Source organism: Ptychodera flava, chromosome 6, assembly GCF_041260155.1.
Source record: "Ptychodera flava strain L36383 chromosome 6, AS_Pfla_20210202, whole genome shotgun sequence".
NCBI lineage: Eukaryota > Metazoa > Hemichordata > Enteropneusta > Ptychoderidae > Ptychodera > Ptychodera flava.
In genome coordinates, this window is record NC_091933.1 from 9,176,768 (window position 1) to 9,200,338 (window position 23,571).

General features: G+C 37.6%; 1 protein-coding gene across 6 annotated transcripts in view; it reads right to left on the reverse strand.

Annotated features, from left to right (window-relative positions):
• The window catches only part of LOC139134774 (S-adenosylhomocysteine hydrolase-like protein 1), a 54,500-nt gene that overhangs the window by 2,650 nt on the left and 28,279 nt on the right, over nucleotides 1–23,571 (reverse strand). For 4 of the 6 annotated variants that reach the window (XM_070701826.1, XM_070701821.1, XM_070701823.1 and 1 more), the window contains 12 exons: nucleotides 15,715–15,867; nucleotides 15,013–15,100; nucleotides 9,464–9,564; nucleotides 8,201–8,303; nucleotides 7,537–7,631; nucleotides 7,026–7,202; nucleotides 6,457–6,656; nucleotides 5,853–5,923; nucleotides 2,806–2,900; nucleotides 1,650–1,748; nucleotides 1,074–1,221; nucleotides 130–250 (listed from right to left, as the gene is read on the reverse strand). In XM_070701826.1, coding sequence (XP_070557927.1) covers nucleotides 130–250; nucleotides 1,074–1,221; nucleotides 1,650–1,748; nucleotides 2,806–2,900; nucleotides 5,853–5,923; nucleotides 6,457–6,656; nucleotides 7,026–7,202; nucleotides 7,537–7,631; nucleotides 8,201–8,303; nucleotides 9,464–9,564; nucleotides 15,013–15,100; nucleotides 15,715–15,867 — 1,451 coding nt within the window. Of the gene's footprint in view, nucleotides 1–125; nucleotides 251–1,073; nucleotides 1,222–1,649; nucleotides 1,749–2,805; nucleotides 2,901–5,852; nucleotides 5,924–6,456; nucleotides 6,657–7,025; nucleotides 7,203–7,536; nucleotides 7,632–8,200; nucleotides 8,304–9,463; nucleotides 9,565–15,012; nucleotides 15,101–15,714; nucleotides 15,868–23,571 lie in introns of those variants that run through there. The other 2 variants (XM_070701822.1, XM_070701825.1) reach the window with 1 other exon arrangement.

Here is a 23,571-nt window from a genome sequence, read left to right on the forward strand (position 1 = left end):
TTGGTTTGCACTCTAGACTACAAACAGAAAGACTGTGTATGTAGAGCTTGTACTACATGCATGCATGCAAGTGAACTGAAAGGCAAATAATCTATATCCTCACTGTTTACTGAATAGGAGATAGCTTACCTGTAATAATTAGGTTTAAAAGGTCCAGCTTTGTTCAGACCAAGGTACTTTGCTTGTGCATCAGACAGTTCTGTTAAGTGGGCATCAAACGCCGGCAAATGTAACGATGCGACGTATTCATCTGTAAACGTAAAAACACAATACTTGGTAAATTTTGAAACACTGCTGTTTGCCATAGCCGCACAATCTCTGGACAACATGATCTCCGCATGGAACTACTCACGAGTTCTAATTTTCAGGTTTACAGAGATGGGCAGACTTTGAACTTACATGAGAAACCTGGTGATTCTAAGTGGGGGACTGATAGATACACAGAGATAAACATTGATCATTTAATTTCATTAAAATAATATGTTTTTGAACTGGTGTATCAGTTAAGCTAACTTCTACAGTATGAATTCCTATTGAGTACACAAGGACTTCAGTAGGATCTACTGGTGTTTACATCATATACACCATGTCTGTACTTCAGTTGCCTACTCACAAAATCACAAAATGTGACAAATATTTTGCATTTCACAAAGAGATATGCAATCAGCAAAATTGATAACATCATTTTCATGATACTGTCTGAACACTGACTGATACCCACTATTATAATAGCATGTCCAGGACATCCAAAGTTAAAGCTTGGCACATTCACAATGTACGTTATTGTACATCATACCCTGGTTTCAACTTTTCATGAAGTGATAAAGGGGTCAGGCTTTTAGCCGAATTAAATTTGGTCGGGCTGGTAAACTTTGATCACTTCTAGCAAAATTGCTGCAATATTTTAAAATGATAAATAAAGAACTGCATAAGATAAATATTTGCACACAGATGACCTGACATCATCCTCACATTAGATCAGGATTCAGTCTCCAAAGCCAGTACAGAGATAGCTTCTACATTGATTACAAAGGAGTACACACAACATAGCATATTACTCAATGATTACTTACCCATTTTCTTTGGTAACAAGTAAACATCTTGTTTATATCTGCCTGGTGGTGCATTAAACAGTTCTATAAGCGCCAATGCTTGGGTTGTGGAAGTGATGGACACTACAAAGGAGGGTACCGTGGAGCAACTCAGATTCACCAAACGACCCTGTTAACACCAAAACACAAACATACAGTCAATATCACTGACATTGCAGTGCTGCCTAGGCCTGCCTGTCACCTTTGACACTGGCGCTGTCACCTTTGACACTGGCACTGTCACCTTTTGACACAGGTGTGGTCATCTTTGACACTGACACTGTCACCTTTGACACTGGAACTGTCACTTTTGACATCAGAACTGTCTCTCTACTCAACTACAGCATCTCATTGCTTCATTAGGAACACTACTGTAAAACTTCATCAGTACTGGCCGTCATTCACCTGAGGTTACTATGTTTCAACGTCAAAGAACAGCATTTGTGTACAAACTCACTCAATGCAACATAACTACACACTACTGAAATCATAAAATATCATAAAGCAGAAATGCTGAACTGAAATTTCAAAAAGTGTGTCTTTGAATTTTTATCTCACCTCTGCCAAGAGTAAAATTCTTTTGCCATCAGGCCAGATGATATGATCTACCTGTGATCTCACTCTCTCCCATTGCAACTCTGGACTTCGTAGGCTAGCCTGTTGAAAAAAATACAAGACACGATATCCTTACAATCTTTTATGTCTTAAAACTTTTGTAGAATGTACTTCAGGGACAGATATCAAACTTTTGCTATACTTTTAGTCTCCCATTTTTGGGGTTTATTTTGTGTTATTTTATGTTGGTGTAAATACAGTTTTCACCAGCTTATTTTTGTGAAAATCAAAAATTTAATTCTCTCCCATTGAGTTCATATCAATACGGATGGCAGCCACTTTGGATTTCATGTGTAAGTAGATATTGGGTGATCTGTTTCTCTAATACCAAATTTAGCATGGTGACCGCAGATTTTTTACTCTTTATTTCGAAAGGGAATGGTTAAGATTCCATGAGGAAAGTTTGGGTAAAAGTTACAATGCAGCCACTACATTAATGTTAAATTCAGTAAGACATCTACCACATCGATTACTGAAATATGCATCGTCAATGTCGTAGAAAGTAAATCCTGAAAATCTTCTAAATTCTATTTTCTTTTGCTAGACAAACTTGTGATTCAACGCAGGGTATATGAGGGTGAAAAGTGCAACTGAACAGTTCCTTTTATTGATGATACTAAAATAATATATTCAGGAAGCAAAGGCTACAATGAAAGTGAAAGACTTAAACTTTTGCTAAAACTTTCCCAAATGAAACTTTCAACCGCTCTCTTACCAAATCAACACTAAAAATTGGGGGTCACTGTGCAAAGTTTGGAACTAGCGAAACAAGTTACCCATCATTTTGCGATATTTGAAATTCAAAATGGCTGCCATCCCTTTGTTAACTCAATGGGGGAAAAATTTAAATTAAAATTTTCGAAAAACTAAGACTGTCACAGTATTTCTTTCTCAAAGACCTTTAAAATGAGACCCAACATGAGGTGGATCAGAATTGTAGAAATTTGAGTATCCGAATATTTGTCTTGTGGCGCGTTCTACCTTAACATGCTTTATAACCTCAAAAAAAAGACCCACATTTTAAAACACTGACATTGGAAAAGCCCATGCTCTCAAGACAAATATATACTATACTCATAGCAAACAGCTAAACACTTACCACATCAATTTCTGTATTAGAATGACCCATGTTGCAGACGATGCAGCCATTTTTAACCCTGTCAAGATGCTGACGAGTCACTACATTCTTGTTACCTGTAAACAGACCAATCATTGTAATTATTCTCTGAAATTTGAAGAATCAATGAGAGTGTAACTTTGTTCAAAACCTATGAGAGAATGAGGAACACAGAAATTTACAATCAAACACTACTGGACACAATTCCACACTGTGGTATGTGCACTTGGCATATTGCCAGAGGCAAATACCAGTTTCACTGAAGCGATACTGAATTGCTTGTCATTGTTGGTGTATCAGTCTATGTAATCTTCTACAGTATGAATTCCTATTGAGTACACAAGGACTTCAGTAGGATCTACTGGTATTTACATCATATACACCATTGCACAGTACGTGGTTTATCCCATGATGCAACTCGATTCGTACACACAGAGATCACCATTCTACCACCTAGGGCGCCATTATAAATATGACTAAAGCTGTCCCAAAATAGCCCCCAGCTGGAAATTGAGGTCAAATGCGTACGCATGACTTTTATCCTCGTTCGCAGTTACGTCAATGTGATAGCCCGAAAGACGTACATTTTTCAGTTTTTTTCCGGATCTTTATACCATTTTTCTATCCAAAGATCCATATCATAGAAAATTGTCGTTAAGTTTTCATTTTTTTGCCTTTTGAGGGTTATTTTTAGCTATCTCTTCTCTGGTTTTTTATCAATGATGCCTGGAAGAGTGCATACGCCATTGTCATGCTTGCTCCGAGTAAAAGTATGTTCTCAGATTTTTATTTGACCGATATTTGGAAATTTCAGCGCAATTATTCAATGAAAAATGAGATTTTTTACGGAATTTTGGCTATTTCTCGATTACAAACGTGGATTTTGAAAAATGATCAACATTGGATTGTCGTGCAACTAAATACGATTCCCACGATATACTGCTTGCCTATGTTGACCCCAAAATCGAGGGAGGAGATAGAGTTTGAAAACGGACAGTCACATCAGAATGAAAAATGTACTTTGCCATGTTATAATTTTGCTTTTGTATGCACATGCACTGTACTCAGGCTTACGCTCGCTTGTGCCGGGATTAAAATCGTACGAGACACGGCGCTGAAACAAATACAAATGACATGGCTGTATCTGTGTATTGTGTACCGGTTTCTCGATCGCGCGAAATATGAATCAATGTTCATTTTTGAACGGTCCTTGAACTGTAGAGACTAGAACAGATAGGAACGTGGCTTTGCATTGCCAACTGTTGACAAAACCTTTTTGTTACGACGCGTTTATAGGGTTGCCGGTCTTCTGCCGGGGACCGGCTGATGTAAACAACACTGGCCGTACGTAAAACTACAAAGGCGCTACGCAGTACGCTATCAGTACATACATGTTACTGCACGCTCACAGGATACTGAAGTGTTCACAGAACTTTCACGATCGCTTGTTGAAAATTGCGGTCTATTAAAAGTTCACAACCGGCGTCATCAGCTTTGCTGGTTTGGAAGGGCTGTCGATACACTTCTTAACCGTGTTATGGGATGAGATAAAGTATCTTATAGATGGCAAAAGTGCTTTTCAGACATGTCCCAAGGGAGTGGTTAACCATAGACCCTCGAGAAAAACGGGACAGGCAACTGCGATAGAGAACAAAGGGTCTATAGGATTAGCAGCGTGCGATCTTACTTTGAATAATTAAGAGGTGTTAATGGGTCGGGGACGGAATGAAGCTGGACCCGATCGACTGCACAACGTCCAGTTCATAGACACGTGCATGGGGGTATACGGTAATAATGTTTTCGGATTACAAGTTATTTCGGATTACCCGCAAGTCCATTTTTAGAAAGAAAAGTGTTACAACTATTTTGAGAAGAATTCGTGAAAATGGTTTTCATGTACTTTTTACATATTAGTAGCGAGATTCGATGCAACTAGAAGTCTGCAGGGAGTTAGTATGTTGCTGTAAAGTGACAAAGTTTCGAATAGAAATCCGAAACACATATCGCTGCAGTTCCAGACTTGACAGCAGTTGACATCACAGAGTTGTTTACATTCCGCAATCGTCCGTGTATCTCTGAATTTTCCCTCGTTTTTGCAGTTTTTTAACCCTCAGAATATTTTCTGTGCGAGGAGTGCTCCATGATTCGGTAAAGTATGTATGTTAACTACTGAAATGTTGTTGTTTGAAAACTGTGAACGGCCAAATTTACGAGGACAGCGTTCAGCTTTGTGTAAATGCATGTCTACCTTACCGCTTCTGACTCCACCAACCGTTGTAGAGTCCTGATTTATCACAAAGTTTCTCCTGACAGCGACAGTCAATGTTACAAATGTATTTTCTAGTACTTTGCAGATGTAGACATGTGTAGCTTATCCGAACTTCGGTGTTTCTTTAGGCTAAAACAGTACCAAAATGTTAAAGGTCGTGTATTTGAGCTCAGATGGAGTAGTCATTTTTTGTGTTCCCTGATTTTCGTCAAATTTTGCGTGACAGATGAAATAAAGGTCAGATTTTCGTTTCGCAGGACTGGGGAAGTGTAGACCTGTCTAACTTGTAAATGTTTGTTGTTATCGGAGATTTTTATGGTAGGGAATGTAAACTTATATTGTCGATACCTAGCAAGAGTTTTCTGTAGCGTCTATGGCTAAATGTACACTGTTTTTATCGTCTGGTTTTTTGCTGTTGGCTTCGGCTAGAATCCAAAATGTGATCTTCATCGTTACCAGAACGTTCACCATGACTAGTATCAAAAAACCCTCAAAATTCTCTGTGTCATTACTCGGAACGTGCCATGCAAGAGCAAAGTGTACATATTCAGAACGTCAGTTTGATCGTTAATAAGATTCAGTGTTAAGTACGAAGTATTGTTGTCGGGGACCGCTTGGCAAATAAACTTTAATATATTCCAAGATAGATCGCACAAAGAAACCTCAGCAGTTGCCTGTCCTGTTTTTCTCGAGGGTCTATGGGTTAAAACAATTTCCAAATAGAAGCCGCAGCTTCAATCAGGAATTTTCCAGTACTAACCAGAGCATGTGATGATAATATCCATGAACTTGACTACTTCCTCCAGACGCACAGCTCGGAATCCTTCCATGCTGAAAAGGTTAATGACATTACGGATAGGAAAAGTTATTCAAGAGAAGTCACAACATACAGGTATCGAGATAGTGCAGCCATTTTGCCATCATGACATCATTCTATTGGCAAACACAGGATGAGAAGAATGCGTTTTACATAATGTAACTCATGTCAATATTGATAAACTAGTTTGACTGTTCCCCTTTCCAATGAACAGTTGGTACAAATTTAAACATGCTTTCAGAGTAGGGGAGGGTGTGAAGATAGTGAAAGTGGCAGTAATAGAGTGAGTTAAGAATTAACTTTTTTCAACAATGCAGAAACCAATAATATCTTTTAGATTTTCTTGAAATACATCATTGATGTTTTTGCACATGAAATCTCTGTTTTGTTTAACTACAGCACAGCATTGACATTGAAAACAATCTTCCAGAAACATTCAGCTGTGTCGCATCCATTGATTTATGCAAGAAGGTTCAATCTCTATTTTACAAAAAGGGTGACTAACTTCACAAGTTTGCATGATCTTTAATGTCTAATGAGAACTTACCAAGCCTGCAGCGCACAGATCGGGTCAATTTCTGTGACGTAAACAATAGAACCCAGTCCCTTGAGGGCAGCGCAGCAACCTTTGCCGACTTCACCATATCCACAGACCACGACATGTTTGCCAGCAAACATCACATCTGTTGTACGCTTCAATGCATCGATGATGGACTCTCGACAGGAATACAGTGTGTCAAACTTCGTCTGGAGGAATAAATTGAGAAAAAGATGTCTCTACACTGACAACACTTTATTTGAATCCAACCAGTCTGTTTTGATTGAACTTGGCACTACACAAGTTGACATGACATTTCTATGGTAAAGGTGCTCTTGGCTTTGGACTGTGCATGTGCACCTGTTGTCCCCAACGCTTTCAGTTATTGTGAGAGAAAATAAGATTAATTTTTTTTTATATTTGTGATAGATTATCTGTTGGCTGTAGATGTGACCTTTGATGGTATGATATACCTCCAACACAGTGATTGACAGAACACAGACAATACATGCGACCTTTGACCCAACTCTCGCCTTTCACTGATTGCATTGCTGACCTAGTGGGGAAAGTTCACTGACCTTTGTCACAGAGTCATTCACATTCATGGCTGGGACTGTCAACTTGCCAGACTTTGACAGCTGATAAAGTCTATGCACACCGGTGACACTCTCCTCAACTATGCCCTTTATATTCTTAAATATCTCTGGGTACTTCTTGAACATCAGGTGAGTGGCGTCACCTCCGTCATCAAGAATCTGGGGAACAAAAAGAAAGCAGTGAAAGAGGGTAAGTGTATTACAGAAAGTGAATGACACATTCAAGGTTACACACTGTATGAGTGAACATCTTTATGACTGTTGAAACAAAATTTTGGATGGTAAGGTAATGACATGTTGTCAACTTAATTAATTAGCAATATGGAATTTTGTGTTCAACTTGGAGTAAACACATATAGAAATATTTCACATTTCATATTACTGTACTTGATTTTGTCTGTGTTTTGTCTAAATGTTGTTTTGCGATAACAAATGTTTGTAATGAATGAGTTTAAGAACATAACTGCGTCAGATTCAAATCACTGTAACATACCATGTTGGGTTCCCATCCATCTAGAGTGATGCATTGCTCAATACACCACCAGAAATCTTCTTCTGATTCACCTTTCCATGCAAATACAGAAAAACCTGCAAAACATTTCAACACAAACATTTATCACAGTGGGTAAAATTATGATTAAGGTAAAATGTGCCTCGGGAAGAGATATTCAGCCTCTTAATTTTTTCTGAAACTTTTCTGATCTACCCATTAGTGGAGGCTATTTTGAAGCTCTTGGAGTAAGTTAACTTTCCAGTGTTAGTTTTGTAAAATTTGAAAATTTTATTTTTTTCTTATAAAGTTAGTCAAATACTGGTAAATGTTTGGCAAGTTTGTCTCTTGTAACAAAATTTCAATGGTGATTCTTAATTTTTATTCTCAGTTTGGTAACAGAATAGTTGGAAAGTTTCCTTGAGGAAAGTTTGGGCCATAAAGTAGTAACAGGCAGGATTTGCAATTCTTTGAAGTTTTGTGAACAAATTATCAGTCGGTCAGCTAACTTCTTTGTAAAATTTGTAACAGAATAAAACATGTACAATGCTATTAATGATGTAACAGATTTTGTGCCACACCAGGACATTACCAGACACTTAAACCTGCCTCACATCGTCTTGTAAGACATTTTTTTAGAAAAGACACAAGTTCATCTTTCACTTACCGGCTTCAGCTAACGCAGAGGCCACTTCATTCTGAGTTGAGTAAATGTTACAGGCACACCATCTTACATCAGCTCCAAGGGCTGCTAACGTCTCTATCAACACCTAGGGACCATTGATATCAGAAGAAAACTCGAGACAGTAACACACTTTTTCTATTGGAAACTGGATTGAGCAAGGGACCACACTCTGTGTCTCATGACACTGGTCAGAGTCACTTTTCATGTTCAGCTGTAGACATGTATTTGCCAAACAATACATTCAATGAACTAAAACACCTTATCAATTTTGAGGTTTACACACCAGAATGTCTGAGATATCTTTTTCAGTGTTGACACGTACCTTAACTGAAACCAACACTGGATGTTTTAAATTTCAACACTCAGATTGATAAATGGTTCTTACATTTTCCGTGTCATCTCTTATTCAACCTACAATCTTTGGTAGCTTTGACACAGCTTATGAAATGCCAAGATTAGGTGGAGTCTATTTCTGTACTCAATACAAGGGCGTACAGCTAGCTAGCAACTTTGCCTTGGGGAGCATTGCTAGCTACCGACGACATCACTATGCCCCTTTTCCAGTTAGACTGCCCTCACAGGCCAGTGTCAGGCGTTCTGAACACTGCCCTCTATATGCTGTTTCTAAAGACACATTGTGTAAACCTTTGAAACATATCAACCAAAAGGTAGGACTTGTTGCAGACACTAATAAACTAATTTCTACACACTTCAACACTTTGAAAAGATGAATCTATTCTAACAATGCTAGCTTTCAATGACGCTAGACCATGTTTAGCCAACATAACAATGAGAAATTTCACAGAAATAAATGCTGACAGTCTCCCGCTCTTATCATTTCATTTTCAAACTTCATTATCATCTAAGTTTTTTTCATCCAAAAGTGTGACAACCAACCAACCTATAGAATTATTTAGCTTTGTGTTATGTCAAAAGACACTTCCTTCAAAATCATTTCATTGGCTGTACCTTTTCATGAATATGTATATACATTACAGGGTACTTAATTGCAGCATTAAATTTTAGTGGTACAAGTTTACAGTGGTGTAAAATGAACTTTTCTCTTTCACTTGAAACAGAGTAGCCTTGTTCGGTACAAATTGCCGCAGATTAAGATGTACACATGTTAAGGAACAAAATGTTGAATATCAAGGCAGACAAACTGCTGTGTGTGGATATAAAGCATGCTTTGCATGACTGAAAATGGGATTTGAATTAAACAAGACGTGGAAACGTTCTACTTACTGCTGCCTGTGCTGTAATGTGTGTACATGCTACAATTTTGGCTTTTTTCAGGGGTTTCTCTGATTCTGCTCTCTTGCGTAGAGCCATCAAACCAGGCATTTCTGTGAAAAACAACAGAATCCATCATTAGACAAACATGATGACCTTTATCACTCATTGCAAAATCACTATTGGTAAGACAAATGTTTACCCTGTAATTAAATATTATGGCCTGGGGGAGGGGGGGGGATGGAGAGTTACACCAACAATGTGGAAATGGAGTTTGATCACTACATCATCAGCTAAGTACACAGTATATCAACAGACACACTGGTTACAAAGAAAAAACACACATAAGATATAACGCAGTATCAGGGTTTTCTATTGACTGTGCAATTGCGCAAATTGTGCATTTCGAGCCATTTTCTGCCCTTTAAAAGTTACTGACAGCGTGAAAATCACGCGCAAAAGACAGCAAGCAAATACGCCCATATACTGGTGACCCGAGCACATAGTGTACTGACCTGTGGAATTTGCTGTCGTTTCTGCCCCTAAAATTGTCAAGTCTGCCCCCTAATTTTGATGAATGGGGCAGAAATCACCCCTTTCAGTGAACATGCAGAGAAAACACTGCAGTATATGTGATATGAAACTGGATGGCACTCAGATAAAACAATCAGATGAAAATTCCAGCAAAGGACAAGTGGTGTAGAAAACTTTCATAATTCAAAGATGTATATTTTCTTATAATTTGTACAAATCTAAATTAAGTCATTACTGGTACCCTTAGCATCATATTTGACAGCCTGAGCAAGGGACTTAGTTTAATTAGACATTTTGATCAAAATGAAAAAAGAAAAAGTTTAACCATCAGAGGTCATCCAAACATATGTGCAAACGATGTGAATCATTTGTAGTTTATAATCTTATGATGCTCAACACAATGAAAAGGCAATGCATTATATCTGACAATCACTTTTTTTTTGATAAATTCTGAATTTTCTGACCAGTGCTTACACAGAACATCAATCAATGACTAAATGATAAATAGACTCAACAGTTCATTATGCGTACTAGTTGTGAAAAACATCAATCAGGTAACACGGTCAACCAATATCAGTCCATGACAAAATATGTCATGTATGGATATCTACAGAAACCCACCCACTGAGCCTAAGATCCTTTCATACACTGATCAAAGCTTTCACTGAATGTTACAGGTATACGTTTGTTCAAGCGAAGTGTATCAGTTAAGAATTAACAACACGGTGGCACCATAACAAATGCATAACAATGCAAACTTCCCCAACGTGTGCAAATCACCTGTGAGTGACCTTATACACAGTTGAATGAGGTCAACCATGTAGCTGTGATGGAAGGGCTGGACAAGTACACACCAAATGACCTCTGATTATCATAACAAAAACTTTGCTGCTATTGCAAGTGACAGACGACTTTAAGAGATAACAAATGCACATGAATGCATACATTTCACTGTGCATCCTTCAATGATCTTGTCCAAAACGTATCATTTATTTTACATAAATCTTTTCATCCCTATTAGGGCATAGCTGATGCCCACCACACATAATACTGAGAACTGCAGTGTTCCAGTTCAATCAACAGATAACAGTGGGCCCTCACACACCAAAAGCTTCTGTTCATTTTGTAAGCTCACCTCCAACCTTTTTCCTGCCCAACAGATAAACTGTAACACGGCCAATGGATTTATTTTTAAATAATTAACCCTTTTCCTGCCAAGTCCATATTTCACCACCAGGTCAAGATGGTTAAAATAATGAAACACAACGTATTCCATATGATGTATTTTAACATAATACTGTACATTCGAAGGCTGTTGAAAACATAATACTGTAAAGTTGATTTTTTTTTGACAAAAGATGCTATAACATACCAAGCCAAGTGGGTGAAAATACGTCATGTTCTGGCTCAATACCGCTTTTTACTAACTTGGCTGATGGGGAAGGGATACAGTTATTACTGTCTGGCAGGAAAAGGGTTAATTACCTGAAGACCAAAGTTTTTGCCAGAGCTTTCACTAACCTGTATTGCTGAGATATGCAAAGTAATTTTGCAGACTTAGTTTGATATGGCAATAGTGTCTGTCAAAGCAGTATATATTATATAATTCAATATCTAATATGCACATTCATATTTTAAATGATTCGATCTTGACAGGGTTAACAGCAGTCTCTCATGTGGAATATCAAGCATTTTATACACAAAAGCTGACAAACTATAGGGAGCAGGCATGATCAGTGCTAAACCACGATCATTTTCTCATAAATTTACAAACATGCAAGAAATTAGATTGTATAAACTTTGGAAGTTAATCCAAATGACCAAATAAATTTTGTCAAACATTTATGAAATATCATGGGCACTCTACTACACAGCAGCCATACTCCCTAGTGCTAGGCACATAAACTCTACTACACAGCAGCCATACTCCCTAGTGCTAGGCACATAAACTCTACTACACAGCAGCCATACTCCCTAGTGCTAGGCACATAAACTCTACTACACAGCAGCCGTACTCCCTAGTGCTAGGCACATAAACTCTACTACACAGCAGCCATACTCCCTAGTGCTAGGCACATAAACTCTACTACACAGCAGCCATACTCCCTAGTGCTAGGCACATAAACTCTACTACACAGCAGCCATACTCCCTAGTGCTAGGCACATAAACTCTACTACACAGCAGCCATACTCCCTAGTGCTGGGCACATAAACTCTACTACACAGCAGCCATACTCCCTAGTGCTAGGCACATAAACTCTACTACACAGCAGCCATACTCCCTAGTGCTAGGCACATAAACTCTACTACACAGCAGCCATACTCCCTAGTGCTAGGCACATAAACTCTACTACACAGCAGCCATACTCCCTAGTGCTAGGCACATAAACTCTACTACACAGCAGCCATACTCCCTAGTGCTAGGCACATAAACTCTACTACACAGCAGCCATACTCCCTAGTGCTGGGCACATAAACTCTACTACACAGCAGCCATACTCCCTAGTGCTGGGCACTAAACTCTACTACACAGCAGCCATACTCCCTAGTGCTAGGCACATAAACTCTACTACACAGCAGCCATACTCCCTAGTGCTAGGCACATAAACTCTACTACACAGCAGCCATACTCCCTAGTGCTAGGCACATAAACTTTCACATACCGATGCTATGATCATTCGAAACAAAACTCCCTGAAACTTGGATTCATGGAGACTACTACACCAGCAATCATAGAAATATCAGATTATTTTTAGTCTCAGTTCAGTATAACAATATCAAATGCACTGATTGAGGCTACTACTCTACACTTATGGGATATTAATGCTGATTTTTGATACAGGCAATGTTCATGAGTGTTGAAATGGAGACCACTTGTGTGTTTCCCATCTTTCATGTCACCTTAGCAAGTATACATGTGTTTACACAGCTTGCTGCAAGTCTTGAAATGTGAGTGGAAAAAATACTTTCAATCTGTTTCTTGATGAAAATAGAGAGGATGAAAGCAGTCATTTGTCTCTTATTCAAAACAAGTGTCTGGATCTTTCAGGAACCTTGCCATCTTTTCTCCTTTGGTACAGCTGAATTAGCCTACTGCTCATTGGAACACATGGTCAAGTTAAGATTTCTGTGAAGAACTACCTTCACAATTGTGGCTTGACAGAGAATAGCAGAATCTGCATTTTACCTGCTTTATACTATAAGAAATATTACTGCAAAAAATATTACTGCCCTAAAAATTGTGAATAAAATACAGAAATTTAGGATATGAATTTTTTTATGTGTGTCATATTTTCCATCTGTGTGAGGATGAGGAACATTTTTCATGAAATTTATTTATTTATTTTTTTATTATTTAATCTTCATTTAAAGAGGGTTAAAATCCACTACACAGTATCTAGTTAGCAGTGAGCGCTTACCCTTCCCAGGGCCCTCTAAGTGCAGAAGGGAGTACAAATCAGAGAAAATCCGTAAAATAACTGATAACAAAAGGTGAGAAGAAAACTACAACATGTACATATGTATGGCAGTAAAGTTATTGAGGTAGCAGCAAGGACAAAAACACAAAGCAACACACTACATGACACGACATATTCCCTGATATACATGTAACATTGTAGCCAGCCTTGAAAACACTAAATAAAGGAGAAGATTAAACTCTCTCCAACAAAGCATCAAAGTGTCTGAACCACAAAATATGATGATACATTTGTATACAGAAATTACATTTCTTCACATACAGCATGCATGATCATCGCATCCATAACCGTATTTTTGAAAGATGTTACAAGACATGATGTGACTGACTATCATAAAGCATTGAAAACTAATCAATATAAAGATTAAAATTTTCATACTTGTCAATTTACTCAGCTATAAAATAATGAAATGCTGCATAAATATTGTTGGTTCAGTACAGGCTGGTGTCATAAGAGTACAATCATGTCTGGTATTCATATATCCAGGAGATGAAATGAAACACTATGACTAATGCCGTGATTCAATATTCGCTGGCTCCATGAAAAAATCTACTTCAATGATTGAATTACATTGATTGAAGTCAGATCTTTTTAATACACCTTACAATGTATTTTTAGATTTTTCACATCCCCTGACTCACTCAGTCCTAATAAATTTCAGATATTACACTCCAGTCAAAGAACCAAGCTGAATGACCACGCAGTGAGTGTTCAAAGCGCATTACTCCATAGACTGAAACACATAAATGTTACATGTGTATACAACTAACAGTTCCTCTACTGAATGTAGTTACGATTCTTATTGCAACACCTGTTTGATTACCACGAATTAGAGACACCACCTTACTGAGAGTCAAAATGACCTGTCTTGCTGTTATCAGCTAAATCGCTACTCTGGCAGCTTGTGTAACACAGTTCTGAACAACCTACATTAATCTTTGATAACAACACTACAGCAGTTTCAAAGCCATTCAAAGGCACAGCACAATGGGGCTACAGTATGACCTTTGATGTACAGTATGACCTTTGATGTACAGTTGCTGATACCACTCACAATGCCATATATGAATTACCCAGATACATCATCCAGTGAGGAATGTATCCCTCTTTGCACATAATTTATCAAATGAAGTAAACCCATCATATTCCGGGGAATGGCCCTGAAAGAAACTAGGCAAAGATGTTTGTGTCTGATGTTACCCACATGATCCATGCTACCATCTATTGTAAACGACAACAATGACACAAATAAGGAAAACCTAACGTGACAACTAATGACGACAGTTTAAATACTACTGCACTCGGTTGACCTTTCATTCTGAGAAATGCTGATAAAATGTTATTGCTGTTTCTCCCTCTTTGCAACAAAACTCAAAACCAATCATAGAACACAATGGCCGATACACTGCACTGGTTGCAAATCAAGTGACCTCTCCAACCTAAGTCACACACTGTGATCACCCACTATATCCTGTTCAGTATGAAAATGAAAAAATTTTACCCTCACAGGTAAAATGGTACTAGGTTCACTAAAACCCGTTGACATACCTTGCTCAGCAATCTCAATCTCTCTTCTTCCAAACTCTGCTTGGTTAATATTCTTGATACAGAAACCAGAAAAACCTCTGGAATTTTTCTGTGAGGAAAAATGAAAGTGTTTGTCTTCTTTGAGCAAAATTTAATGATAATTATTATTAATAATCTGTTCCTGCATAGTACACAGAGAGATGAAGTTAGTCAAGAAACCTCATGATCATCATTTCTGAATTTTGTTATTCTATAAGACAATATGTTCTGCAGCATTGCTCACAACACAGACTTACACAGGGGAAATTACGTACACGTACACACAGATGTCGAAAATTGGTCTAAAAATTCAAATGGCTATATGAATTTTTGCCCATAGTGTGTGTCTTTTTTTGGATAGCAGCATTTGGAATCTCAGACTTGCCAACCATGGATATTAAAACAGTATGGATGACAAAAGGAAAGTACAAAGTATTGATGTACTTGAAACAAGATTCAATCAACTATCTGCCATCAAGATTCAAGTTCCTTTAACGGCCACAGCATGGAAAGCGCATGGCGGACAACAAAGCAACTTGGAAGGTTCTTGGCAATCTTTCTGATGGAGACCTTCAATTCATACCATAACATGTTTGTGAATGATTCCGTAGGGATGGCAGACACACAGACACCAGACACATATAGGTTGGTATCTTCAATACCTTGACAACTATCAAAGCTCACCTGATCTTTCTCTCTGGGTGACACCCCGTCCTCTTCGTCTGAGAAACTGTCTGTGTAAGAACCTGAGCTATAGCTGTCTGTAGATGACTGTGACATTGAACGACTTCTGGTCACTCTCTTCTTCTTCTTAGTTGCCATGTCCTTGAACTGGATCTGCGCAATAAAAAGACAATTTTCAGTCAATCTATGAAGAAGTCCAATGGTCGCAATGGGTTTTTTTGGTAACACATAATCCTTAAGATGAATTAATACTCAACAAGTTAACTTCCAACTCAGACTAGTTTTACAATGATTTAGTTTCCCTTTCAAGTTTTACTGCTACAGAAGGAATTCCTCCATGGACCTGTCAAAGGGTATCTTTCTGACAAACATTTACCCATAAATTAACAGGCAAAAACAAAACCAAAAGTGGAGCTCGGAGATGGAACGAGAAAGCATAAGAGATAATGGTTTCCTGGTGCAATCCTCAGGATCTGACGTTACTTGACTGTTTCTGAGTTTGAGTGGATGCACTAAAACTGGTTAGTTATCTTTCTGATTGACAGCGACACTCTCCTATATATTACAAGCACTGGTGCAGATATCTTAATGAGTGTCAGTGGTCTTCAGAAACATCAATCTATTTCACCCGGTCTTGGAGTTAAAAACATCTACAGCACTGAGCACCATTCCTTTTCTCCTCATTTGGTGTGAGCCACTCATGATAGACTGTTATTATCTTACGTAAGGGTGATGTAAATTTAGATATGACGTTTGTTTTGACTTTGCGCATGAATTGGTCTCATAGTGTATAATAGAAGAATGCAAATGGTAAATGGCTAACAAAAATGACATGTTTTTACGCTTTTTTTTTTTCCAATATTCCAGAATCTTGAAACATGAAATACAATTTTATGCAGTAGATATGCACACATCTATTGTACGTTGGAGTTGTCCATTTGTAATGATATCGAGGACAGATTCACTTCCTGCGAATAAAGTCAATGTATGCCCTCACTTTCGTAATGTTAATGCCGACAAGATTATTTCCCTGAAGAATAATTTTCAAACCTCATCGTCATGAGATCTGATCTGAAAGCAAGAAATTAAATCCTGTGAACTTTCAAAACCTCCTCACGACAAAGGCTTGAAATTATTACATGCATTTTTGCCATCACTTCTGCTTTCCTCGTGACTTTTCAATTCTCCCATCAAAAAGACCAAGCATTGACATTGTGAAGATTGACATTTCAATGTTGCTTGTCAAATAATATGAGAATGAGAAACACATTTCAGTGATGGGATTGGTATTACTGTAGAGTTTGAGGCAAGGACCACAAAAAGAACATTTGACTGGTTCACCAATCTATTAAAGAAATGGGCGTACTTTACAGTGCCAAAACAAATACATGTATCGGGTACACAGAACAAACCATTGTGATACGACCATTTCAAAAAGAATAATGTCTACAGTCCAAAGTATCTTCTCATGAATCAACTGAAAAGTATCCTTTCACTATGTCCATGTCTGGACAAGGAGCCCTCAATCCATGAATCAGTTACTCTTCAGTAGAATGAACTGAATACATACATCTAAACTGAACATCTACTTATTTGCAAATGTCAATGGAACTATGGAAGATCTATTTTCTTTGACATCCTCAAACATAATCTTATTTTTGAAATTCATTGAGGCCATTTTGACAAATTCAGTACTGCATTCAACTGTTGCTAAACGCTAACTTCTTTCGGATCAAACTTAAATAAAATTTCTCATTGCATCTTCGGAGGATGAAATTTTCAACTACTGGGATTACTTTTCCTAATATATGTTGCCAAAAGCAAACTGTAGCATACAAGAGAATTTGCTCAAAAATGATCACATTGTTGTGCCCTTCATTAATCGGGCATGGCAATGCAAATTACAGTATACCACAGTGTAGTGGCATTTTCAAACTTACAGACTGCTTTTCAACGAGTTACCACGGAGTCACAATACTTGTAGCACATGTGTTTGTAGCACAAAATGTTGCACAAAAGAATGAACTCTCCTTCCATGAAAAATACAATGGAATACTAATTATTATTAGTATTTTCAGTTTCAGTTCCTATGAAATTTACTTGTGTTAGACCCCGCACCTACTGAACACCAGTGTGTCCATTCAAGTACGGCAGAGTACATTTCAGCACAGTACAGTATATTTCTACAATTGGATATGAACGTCTGTGTCCAAAGATGCCATTTTCTTCCAGAGTGTTATACAACAAAAGAGATCCATAATAACATTGTTATACCACTAATTTGACTTGCTTTACCTGCTGTATGTTGCGAATTCCAAATACTGGCACATCTAACAGGCAATGACACAGCCAATTACTGCCTGTGTTTGAAAACATCAACAGCTGGTCACAGAATTCAAATGTGAGCAGGTAAATGAAATTGACAGGGCCAAAGCTATGACCATGAGCCAACATGTACTGTGTGGTGCAAATTCACACCAGAAAATTCTTCATCAACGATGTCATTAAATTATGAAATTTTGTTGTGTTTCTAATTCAGAATACCTTATCTTGCAATTTTGTATCTAATCTTGGGTCTTTTAAGGGGAACCCCACTGAAATTGAACAATAGTTATACAGTAACTATTACCATACACATCTGATAATCAACGTTACATCATACTGCCAAAAATATCACAAATCATCATAGCGACATTCTATGCAGATTTACATATTTTTAAATAATATGAACTCAATGGATAAGTGAGCACACAACGCTGCATTGTTGTTCTGTATTTAATTATGGTCTTGGATTGTCTATTTCATAAGAAGTTTGCACAACCACTTGAGTAATAATTATATTTTTCCATATGGTTCAACAGTCAACAAATCTATTCTTATTCAAGTTGTTGCTAGTAAGGACATGGCAATGAGCACTGCACTTTAATTTTAACTGACATGACCTTGATGTTGACACAAAGAAAGGATGATACATGTATGACCTGTAAATTTCATACATTAGCATACTATCAGCACAAATGAGTTTGCAATATCTCCCCTTGAAAAAAAATGTTTCCTGTCACGGTATGGGTTATCAGAGTCATATTTAGAAATGTATATGTCATCAGACCCTGAAAATAGGATTAATCAGAAGTAAAAATACAATTTAGGTTTCTGTACAATAAAGATTACAATTGTGGTACGGGGTAGCTGAGAACACAAGCTATGCGTGTCATAGATGTATTTGAATCTACCTATTCATCTATCGACATCTATCTATCTATCTATCTATCTATCTAGACAGATTTACATCTATGTCCCAGAATGCAATATGGGTATGATTGAGAAGTAAAGTCAATTGTTGTCGCTCTTCTTTGCAAATGGCAGATTTGATACACCTAAGGATATCAGGATACAACTTACACCTCATCCTTCAAATATTCACATCATAAGTAAAATGATTTACAAGCCATGTTGACTGACTTTTCAACCATCCTAGACACAAGACAAACATTTACACAAACCTATTAACAGAGTATAGAAAATTTTTCAAGCAGAGGTCCACAGTGAGGCATATACATGTATTGCATTATGAAGACAATCAGAAACAAAGAAATGACTTTGTATCAGGCCACTCTTAAATTTCTTTTTCAGACACAATCAGAGACAACAAACTCAGAAACATAAATGACACAATGTATCTGTACTGTTTCTTGGTGACATTAGCCAATGACAACCAACTCATTGATGGCTGGTATTTAGCTATTTCTGGACATAATGATTAACAAATAAGGTATTCCAGAATGCTAGTATACCCATGTTACCATGATTGAAAGATTTATATCTGTGCTGCGAATGACTTTGTAGCTTCATAAAAGGTATACAATGAGTCAAACAAATCTATTGTGCTGTAGCTGAAAATGGAATGAATGGTTACATTAGCTTTATCACTAGTGATTTTTGAATGAAATTTATCCAAGCTAGGTTTTTGCAGCCACTTTAATACACCTCTGTAGGCTAATTTTCCATACCCGTTACCATATAAGCAAACCATGCTGACCTTGCTTTTCCGATGCAAGAGCAAGGTGACAGTAATCACAGCGAGTTGACATGCCAAGAGCATATGCAGGGTTTCATGCAATATGCAACAACTATGGGAGATTAGTGCTCCCTCAACCTGCCACTTCTGCACAGTGGGATTTGAAATTATTGAGAGGAGAGGAGGGGGGAGGGTGAAATCTAGGACTTTCACAGCAGTGTTCGAAATAATCGGTGGCAATGGTGGCATTTGCCACCAAAAACTGTCAATCTGCCACCAAAATTTTTTCTGGTGGTATTTTTCTGCCACTAAATTTTGGGTCATCATGTCATCGATCCTACGGCTTGAATGAAGGAACACTGAAGGCACACGCGTTGTCGGACGGCGGAAAAAACTCATTAGCAAAAAAACCCAAACTAATTGCAACATTTTGGCATGAATGAAAACATAGCGTGAATCCAAACTTGTGATTGGCTAATCTCCATATTGATGACAGCAGCTTTTGTACACTTGACATGTTGTTGTTCTCTGTGATAGCCGCATAATGCAGTCATAGGGCACAAGATAAAAGCATGTTGTGACATTTTGAAAACAAAGCCAAACTGCAGCATGCGTGATTTAAATAATAATAAATACTTGCAATTCATTAGCCAGTACAGGCTCAAAAATTCCTATCGCCCGACGCCCGTTGCTAGTGAATTTTGCGGTCGGGCAATTAAAATCAATATGCTTCCCGTCCGACGGGCAAGTCCACCAGCGGTTGAATTAACTAAGCTCTGGACAATTCAAGCTTGAAAACGTATTTCATTAGGTCTGTACACGTCTACAATCATTGTAAGTCCTTCAACTCTCAGAAGTGTTTTCTGAAAACCCTTGAAAATCCGCCCGACATCGCAAAATAATCGTTCTGGCTGTTGTAAAACACAAAAGTCGTAAAAATAGAGTTTTGCGACATGTTCTCTTCGACGACACGGAGTGAACTCACTGTTTTGTATGTGTGCCGTAAAGTGGTATGCTCTTGACAGTGGTTGCCATTCTCTTTGTGCAAGTGTATGAGTTGTATGACAGTCGATCGGCTTCACGCGATAGTGTAATTGCACCATGTGCTTTGTAAATGGATGTAAACTTATTCAAAGCCATATAGATCTTGGCAATGCTTACTGTTCAACGTAAATCAACACCCAGATGAAAAGTACAAGTTTACATCGTAGTCGAAACAGGCTCAGTCGACCAAGGAGGCCACATATTGCAGCTACGTAGTGCGTGAGATGCAGACAGTTTCAAATTACGTGTGTGACCTTGGTTTTTAGGGATCGGCTCTCACTTACAGAAAACAAATCTGCACTGAAGAGTAACGAAAACGAAACTTGAATCTGCTCTCTTGACGAATACATTTATCAATAATCTTTGAAAGACTGCTGTGCTCAGTGAGCAAACATGTAAACAGGTAAAAGAGTTGCAGATGTACATGTGCGTATGCATTGGCAGATAAACACTAGCAGAGCAGTTGTTTGTGATCTCAGCTTGATAATAAAGAGCAGCAGCCAGCCATGCACATTGTAAATCACACAATCTTACTACTCTTATGCAAAGATTTTAATTTGGACTAGGTTGTGCAAAAATTCCAAATTCAAAGATGTTTTCTAAATGGCCAAAATCTACAGAAAAGACTAAAGTATTCTCACATTTCTTCTGGGACATTTCAGATTTGGTAATAGTCCTTCATTTTAACAAGATGTAGTTCTTGTTTGAATCTGTTTTTTCCCTCTTTGAATTCACTTCATATGGCCAAACTCTTGCTCTCTGTTACAAATTACTGGTACAGCTATTAGAAATTTAGGGCAAGTACTTTTTCCTCTTGGGCAAGTAAAAATGAAATTCACGTGTCCCACGGTTAGTAAGTTTGAAAATTTTTTTCGAGGCATGCAGTATGGGTTGACTTTTTGTGACGTGTACTCACCATATTTTCAAGAATTTATAAATTAGAATGAGTATGTGGCAATGACAAAATGTTGTATTATACCGATCACATAATGTGTTAAACTGCCACCAGATTTTTCATAATTGCCACCAGATTTCATATCCGGTGGCAAACTTTTGCCACAAGAAATAAAAAAGTATTTCTATCCCTGCACAGACATTCTTAGTTTCCTTGTGACTTTCACTTGGATACTTCATAGATAGTCGTTAAACTACATGTAAGAATGTGCTATTTCGGTTGAAACTTATTATAATTGGCTGGCTGCCAATAGGCATATGCAAGAGTATAACACAGCATACAAGTATACCGGTGGGTCTGGATGTTATCCTGTTGCTTTTTGATATCCTGATCCAATAAACAGGCAATCTCTAAAAATTTCAACAAACCACCACACTATCACATGCCTCAACAGTTGCAATTTTCATTTGTTTTTTCCCTTCAATGAGTAGACATCCTCTCCTTTACATGAAAACAAATCAAATGTCCATAAAAACATATTTAACCCTTTGAGCTCCAAAGTCAATTTTTGTAGCCTGTACAAAATGTAATCCAGTCAATTTTTTAAGATTTTTGCCAAAAGTTTGATAAGAAACTGTAGCCAATGAAATTTTATGTCCATTTGGTCCAAGATTATCAAAATTAATTACAGAAAAATTCACAAAAATTGGTAAAATGTAGCACTCAAATTTTGGTGGGAAAAAATTTCAGTCCTCAAAGGGTTTTAAGGTTAAATTGAACGAAATGATATGATGTGAAGTGAATGAATTATTTGTAGTGGAAAAGTATATACACATCTCAATGTTATGATGATAAGAGGTTGAATACAAGCAGTTTAACAGGTGGAGATTACAGGAGTATTTACGTCGTGACACTTTGCTTTGATCATATAAAAATAAAACCAATTCATGGTCAATATTGATTCATAAAAATTATTGCAAAATGTGATCTTTAATAGATAATGAACAATACACTATTCGGCCATTGTTAAAACATTAACCCACAATGATTTTTGATTGCCTCTTCCACTTTTCAGTGTTTTGAAACATGTCATGGAAATGTTCATAAACTTCCTTTTCCTGATTAACAGTTTGCTTGCAAGCAGTCTGTGTCACCTCATATCTGTATAGCACTGGAGGGAGAGGGAAGTTTAAACTTCTGTCGCATCGACTTTTAAATTCAATCAATTTTTTTTATCAAGTTTGCCAGTTTTGAATGCAGGTTAACTCTTGTTCATTCTCTTAAATTTAACAAATGATGCAGTGTCGTACAGTGGCTCTGGTATTCTAACTTGGTGGAAAAGAATGGTACTTCTGCATGTATATGTGTGCAAAACAACAGCCAGGTTTCGTCATCATCACTTGAAATTACGGTAAACTTCCGCTTGCAATCTGCCTCTCTCGTGACCGAAAATTCAGTTTCTCGATTATCTCTCCCGTCTTAGTTTTAGAATCGAATTTCCGTAAGCGTGCCTACTTCCTCTCAAACTTGATCCTGCTTAATTTGTTTCAGTGCTCCGAAAACAACGTTTAAGGCTGCTGGGCTGGGTGTTATCTATTCGCGGCATGGCGCTGTAACAACGCTATAAAAGCCATTCACCTGATACAATGTACCCAATACAATAATGAGGAAAATGCTTTAGTTACCAATACAACTCCGGTATTATTCACTAGGGCAAAGATTGGCGAGTACTTGACAAACGTATTATTAATCAATATAAACACGATATGTGCGTGATGTATTTTATGAAAAAATGGAAAAGTGACAATCGCTCTGGCATTCGGCTCTGCAGCTTTTGCTCATTTGATCGATAATAAAAGAATCACACTGAAGCCGTCGTGGGCATTTCTTTGCTAAGGTG